Source organism: Melanostigma gelatinosum (genome assembly GCF_949748355.1).
Source record: "Melanostigma gelatinosum genome assembly, chromosome: 14".
Taxonomy (NCBI): domain Eukaryota; kingdom Metazoa; phylum Chordata; class Actinopteri; order Perciformes; family Zoarcidae; genus Melanostigma; species Melanostigma gelatinosum.
In genome coordinates, this window is record NC_136647.1 from 6,476,622 (window position 1) to 6,483,841 (window position 7,220).

At 40.7% G+C, this 7,220-nt stretch overlaps 1 protein-coding gene across 2 annotated transcripts in view; it reads left to right on the top strand.

Annotated features, from left to right (window-relative positions):
* The window catches only part of ncam1a (neural cell adhesion molecule 1a), a 221,098-nt gene extending 215,322 nt beyond the window's left edge, over positions 1 to 5,776 (top strand). For both annotated transcript variants that reach the window (XM_079282885.1, XM_079282886.1), the window contains one exon: positions 5,638 to 5,776. In XM_079282885.1, coding sequence (XP_079139011.1) covers positions 5,638 to 5,758 — 121 coding nt within the window. In that variant the 3' untranslated portion in view covers positions 5,759 to 5,776. The remainder of the gene's footprint in view (positions 1 to 5,637) is intronic.
* The last annotated feature ends 1,444 nt before the right edge of the window (positions 5,777 to 7,220 follow it).

Below are 7,220 nucleotides of genomic sequence, written 5' to 3' on the forward strand. Positions count from 1 at the left end.
GGCCCCTGGTCGACCTGAGCGACACCCCTAAAGCTCCCCCCTCGTCCGACCCAACACCCCCTGTCTCAGAGCCAGTCAGCCCGCCCTCCGCTAATGCCGACGGGCCACAGAGCCAGCGTGACACAGTCAAAGCCCCTGACAGCACCCAGAATAAGGACTTACAAGTAGACGGCCCGGCCAAGGATGCACCCAATGCCCTGTGCACAGGCTCGACCACACCAGCCCACAATGAGTATGAACACTTCCATAACCCCGTTCCTCACCTTGTCACCTCTGCCCTAGTAGCATCCCTGTAGCCCACAAGTGAGTCGTTTTTAAAGGAAAAATTCACCCTCAAATGCAGACACTGTTTTTGGTGTCATATACCGACACGAACATCTTTGCACCTGCCAGGAACAGAAGGCAACTTTTAGGTGTGTGTGTGTTAAATTATGATCAAGCTTTGATAGATTTTATTATTTTCAAGCATTTAAATATTTAATCATATTCAAGCAGAAGCAAGACAAAGTTGATTAAGGCGGAGACACCCCTGGTGAAAAATAGTTATTATTGGCATGAAACTTCCCTGGTTGATTACTTACATTAAGACAATCATTTTTTGGGGTACATTTTTTTTTAAATATGAGGCTTTATCATAACAAATTTTGGATACATATCCAGAACAAAAATCTCAACCTTAGATGAAGCCAGGTTCAGAATGATTGTTTCATTTTATTAACTTATTATTCAAAGGTTTTTACAAAGGGTATTTGAGATATCTCAGAAAATGTCAACAGCCTTAAAAAAAAAAAAAAATTCCGACATGATTTTAGTAATTAAGTGTTCTTTAAATCAGACTATGGATGATATACGAACAATCCCCTCAGTAAAACCCTTCAGAATATAGATAAGAACGAACCTGGAAAGTTGAATGAATCAAAGAGAAACCAAAGAAAAAGACAGGTTGTACGTACATTGACATTTTATTGACGGTCTTTTCTTGGGGGTGAAGGATGGTCATGCAAAACTGGGAACACCAAACATTTTTTTGCTTCTATGGTTGATGGTTATGAACATTTAAGGGTGGACTTTTCCTTTTAAGAATGCCAGATGTTGGCCATGCAGATAGATGGCACACGAATACAAATATATTGGGATGCCACTAGTGTATGCCTGTCTTCATTTCACCTCCGCCCTCCACCTGTTTGTTTGCTCACTTAATAGAGTCGACTTTTCTCCGATACCATACAGCTTCTTTATATTTCACCCACATTATCTCTGTGATTATTCGGTTGGTCGCTTTTTAACGCCACGTGTTTTTCACTCCAGGTCTTCAGCAATGCTGACATGAGTCGATGATGTTAGCTCCACAGGTTTTTACATAGAAACTTAATGTTTTCAAAACTTATAATATCTCCTTCTAACCTCTCTTACAACGTTTGCTGTGCAGTCACTTTGTTTTTAAAACAGTTAACCGCTGAGTCCAAACTGAAATTCAGATGCAATAATGTACACACGGGTACAAGACACTCCTAATATTCTATTTCTATTTCATGTGCTTCTCTGCATCAAGTCAGCAACTGTCCAAGCTCTATCTTAGCGATAGAAAAAGACAATGGTGGTGAAGAACCAGGAAGTTTTTACTGTACTTGTTTATAGGGTTTGTAAATCTTCGTTGTATATGAGCGCAAAGAAGGGATATGAAGACTTTTGTTGTTACAGGTGACCTCAGTCTGTGGTGACGACTGCCAAGTAGATTGAGAAATTTATAAACGCATGCAAAAGAAACAAGACGCACTTTTCATCACACAGAAGAATATTGTTGGAGTGCTCGACTAGAAAAACAAGGATTTGGAGGGAAAATACCAATTAATTTGCACGTTTATATATATATATATATATATATATATATATATATATATATATATATATATATATATATATATGTATCATAACTCCTTTCAACCTAGACAACAAGATGCACTTCTTCCATTCTTACCTTTCACAATAAAAGCCCGAGACATACTGTATACACTGCAGAACAGTCACCAAAGGTAACTCAGATCAATTCAGAGCATTTTGCTAAGAGGAAACTCATTGAACTAGCTTACAGTAGCTTAGGCTGTATGACAATTAACTTCAGACAGACTGCCAGACACTGCTCTGGGTCAATAGGATCCCAATAGTTGGTCCTCTGCCTGTGTCCATCCATAGGATCCTTTGAAAAAAATGTTGCAACTGCCGCAAATTGGCATTGCTGCAGGTAAACATATTGGTGATACGAAATATTCGCAGGTGAGAATTTAGCATTTTCCTGCCGTTAATCTGTCCCCAGTAACAGAAAATACATTTCAGTTATTATGTGCACAACAGCCATATGGCTACAAAAGATGCAGTTAGCAGAGCTTAGTTAGTCTCAGCGGGAGTCTGTGAGGCCCGCTGCACACCACAATGAGAAATTCTTGTTTACTCTATGAAAGAGTAAAGAAGCATCTTTGTGTGGGGAACTCCACTGAAGAATACCGTCCTTTCCTGGCATGTAGTGGCAGCACTTCAACTGAGCTTGTTCAAGTAAATGAAATCCTTCTCACAGAGTGACCTCCAGCAGCACCACCATTGCTCTGCGTCCTCTTCATTTTGCAGGCCAATTAAAATGCCAATCTCTCCAAGACGCCGCTCTTCTCTGTTTTAATCCTCGCAGAAAGCCCTCATTTCGCCGGTGCTATGAATGGTTATGTATGGAGTTTTTGCCCCCAAGGAGTTTGCAGATGTTCCTGATTTCTGGCAGCATGGGAGGATGTCGAGATAGCTGTGGGATGAATTACAGAGGCTTACTGACCCTCACTCTCCCCCTCCTTCATCTTACACTTTGCGCACTCACACGGCCAGAGGAAGATGTCAGTGATGAAGTATGGGGAGTTGAGAGCTAGTTGGAAACAGGGCTCTTGTCAACTCAACATCACCTTGACATAACTACACTTGTCATTGGAGTGATTTTTCTTCAGAACTCCTTGACAGTGTCGAAGCACGGCTCCCCCACTGATCTATGTGGCGATCCTTCTTCTGCACTCCAACCACGGAATGTCTTGTCGGGCTTCTTGTAGGTTCTTGAGTGACGTACTCGTCCTCAGGACCCATTTTTCTCTCTTGAGTAGAAAACCATCTTCGCAGGCAATTTCCACAAGCTACATACCGCATTTAAAACAATGTTTGAAAAGCAGCGTTAAACCAGTTGGTGTAGCTTTGAATTGCTCTTGATTTATGTAAGAGCCTTTTTTTTAAGTGTTTCAAGAGAACATTAGCCTGGATTGTTCTAAAAAGGGTGCTTAAAGTATATTCGTTAAAAGTATAATGTATCTCTGTGATGATGCCCATTGATATGCAGTGGCATGCTTAACAGATGCTGCACTTTAAAGGTCAGACATTGCAGCAAGGTGGTTGTGGAGAAAAATATGCTTTTACTGGGTTGAATTTTTGCCATTATTATGTATGTAAAGCAGAAAACAAGAAACATCATCACACACAGTAGAGCGCAAATTATGCTTTCCAGTTGTGAAAATGCATGTGCAGTGTGAATAGCATACTCGACAAAGCCGCTTCGCCCACATTCAATTCGCACGGCGTTGATTATGTTTGTATCCAGAGACAAAGGCGGATACTGGGAAGTAGTTTCGCTTCTCGCAATTTTCTTTCGGTGATGAACAAAACAAACCAGCAAATGTTCCCGCTGTACAGTCTGCCTACACATGTCCTCCGCCGCCGGTAAAACTGTATCTTCTCTCTACAGCAGGTAACAACGACAGAGGAAGCACACGGAGGAAATCTGCCTTCAGGGCTTTCTGCCAAAAAGCATTTATGAAATGATCTTTTCCCAGACCTAACCAGGTTTGTTGCCTGAACCGTAGGAGATTTCTGGCAGAAAGCCCTCAAGGAAAACTTCTCCCATGTTCATTGGCTAAGAAAATGTCTTCTTCTACTTCTACTTGTCTTATACACAGGCACTCCCTGGTGGCAAAAACCGTGCAGCACATTCCCAAGCATCAACACTGCTTATAACAACACTGCAGCCTGAAAACTAAATATTAACATTCGTACTTAAGTTTGAATAAAAGTAATATTATTACAATGACGTCAGCCCATGTTGGAAAATTAGAGCGTGCTCTAACTTGAAGAATTATTTCAGCTGAACATGTCCAGGAGATATCAAGTGTCAATCATTAGTCTGCTTCAGTTGAAATATTATGATGTGCTGTCAGGATTTTTTTTTTCTGTATTGCACAACTTCATAGATGGTGGTGGTGAGCACTGTGAGTAGAGGAATCTGCAACATATTCTAACATCAGAATAAATTGAGTTTTGCTAGCTCTTATACAATTAGAGGCAAATGTGTTCACATCGCCTCATATTATCTTGGAATAGGCAAACCAAAAATTTCAAAAAGTTATACATTTGATAAATCTCAGTTATGTTTCATGCATGTGTGTTGAAAGCATAAACACGTGAAATACTTTAAAAGCTTTAAAAGGCACTCAAAGACACTTTACATGGTAAAAACAGAAACAATGAAAGCATTTATAATAAGAACAAAATCTATGACATCATGACAGAAAGAAAAATAACCACGAAAAGAAAGAAAGAAGACGTTTGCATAAAATGTCCAATGCAAACAAAGTAAATCCACACGTCCACTTTTAGTTTTGCAAGGGCCACGGACACCAGCCTCCTGCCTGAAAGTCCTGTGTTTGTTTGAGGGTTTGGATTGGAGTCCGTTGAGTCTCTTATGTCGATGGCACTGACAATGCGGCGGTATTTGACGAGCTGGGAGTGAGAACGGTTGCCACCTGTTGACAAATAACAAATGATTTAAAGTGACTTTAGGGATACCAGGTTTCAAAGACCACATCGAGTAAAAAGACACTTCCCGGTATATAAAGACTGTTTCGGTTTTAAATCTGTGCCTCCAACTTTGCAGGGCGCACAGAGAACATCAATATTTGTCAGCAGGAAAGAGAAGTATATTGATTTCAATTGCTATTTGAGAGCTGGCGCAGAAGAAGAGATGACTGTATGTGACATAGCAGTGAAGCACCAATATTTTTTTTCAAATGGAAGCTGCAACAGCGCATCACTACAAATACATTCCAACAAGGGTGCATATATGCTAACACCAGAAAATGTTCCACTTCAGCAAAGTATGGCTTTAAAGTCTATTTCCATTGTGTCTTGGTTCAGTCCAGACGGCGTGTAATCCTCTTGTGTATTGTAGTTTGTGTTGTAGGTTATGCCTCAGTCTTTCTTTCATTGTGCATTGTGCCTACTGTACCGGCCCCGTCTCATTCCACATCAGCATTCATTGTTCCTTGAAAATAGCTGTGACATCCATGTAGCGGTACTCTGATTTGATGTCTGGCTAGGATAGTGAGCTTGATCCCATTATGTGTGAAATGCATTCAGTTCCAGAAGGGAAAACAAATTCCTTCAAAGCATCTTGCATGTTCCCCCCCCCCCTCCCCCTTTTTTTCCTTCTCTTTCTTTGAAAAATGACACAAGAGGCAGCTCAGAGCAGACAGTGTAGCTGTGAGAGAAAGAGACTTGGTGATTCACTGTTAACATATTCTCCCGTCTTTTTGTCTCTCTCGCTCCTGTTTGTCCCCACAGCGGTAAGGCTGTGAAGGACGATAGCACTAAAGGCGAGACGGAGGTGAAGAACGCCACAGCCGAGGTGAAGACGGTTCCCAACGAGGCTCCCCAGACGAACGGCAACGAGAGTAAAGCGTAATCTCCTCACCCAAGAGCAGCGGGAAGAAGAGGGTGGCGGAGGGTGGGTTTGTCAGGTTAAATGGCGGGGTGGGGTGGGGGGGGGGGGGTCACATTCACTGAAACCTCAAAGCAATGTCACACACCACCCCAAATCATCAAAAAAAATAAAAAAGCAATGGAAAAGATTAAAAAAAAAAAAAAAAGAATTCATGGGTCTCTTTCTACAGGAAAATGTAAAGACCTCATTCACATGCCTTAGTTTCTATTTGCTTATTTGTCACAGAAAAAAAGCAAAAGTCATACTTGTAGTTCACCCTCTCTCTCGTATGTTATGTTAAATTGCTGAATTGTTAAATACGGAAACTATTTTCTTGTAGATAACTATGGTTGGACTTGTAGCTTTACTTCACAGATTTCCGCCCTCATAATGTACACACATGCAAGACTGCTACCAATTACCAATACTGCTATTCTTTATGCAGTCTGGTCATCATCGCGGTAATGGATTATGGGTCTTTCCTCCTTTGTTGATATTTTGTTGTGTTTAAACAATGTGCAGACGTTACTGCCTATTTAGCTTTTTCAATGTGTTATTTCCAGAGATTAGAACATTAGCATGCCTGTTTTTGCAAAGTTACTGTATTTCTGTACATGTTGCTGTAATTTGTTTCCTCTTTAGATGTTTTTTTTTTTTTTTTTTCTTAAATGTTGTCTCCATAAGGTTCTAGCTGAGAAACCCTCGAGCTTAAACTGTGAGAAACGGAAGCTATTAAAGTCGAGGTTTAGGGGTTTTAACCCTGTCTCCCTAATAATTCTGTTCATACAGTACATGTATATTGGTAAATGGTTCCGCCTAATACATTATGAAAGAAATGATTTTGTTACTTTGGAGATGCGTTCATTAAAATTTTTGTTATGTTGATAAAAACAAGATCTGGATGACATAAAGTTTCTTTCACAACGTATTTGCTGTTGCAAATTAGCTGTATATGAGCGTCATTTTTAGGAGACAGGGTTGGGTCAGGGGTAAGGAAATGGTCACATAGTTTGACGGAAGCTGTATTCTGAAATCCACCAGCTCGTACTGCTTTCAGTCCTCATCAACCCGTTGAAAATGATCATGTGACCAAATATACCAAGTGTGTTCATGTGAGCACTGGTAAATATATTCTATCAACTGGACCACTGAAAATAATGCCAACTGTTTCTTCTTGGAAGTAGCCAATGTAGTGAAAGTTGATTAAGTTACATCGATAGATTTACCAGTAACATGGCACACTATTGAGTCTTGACATGAAAAACACCAGAACTCTGCCTGAATTTAGTTTGAGGTCAAGTTCCTTTTGGTCATTTTTGACCTCACGAGTTGAAGTATTAGTTTTGGTCTCTGTGGCGTTCGGGGTGGGAACCGGAAATGAAGAATCCTCTGTCGACGGCTCATCTCGGTCTGGGAGCCCACTAGCCTTTCCGCGCCAACGCTC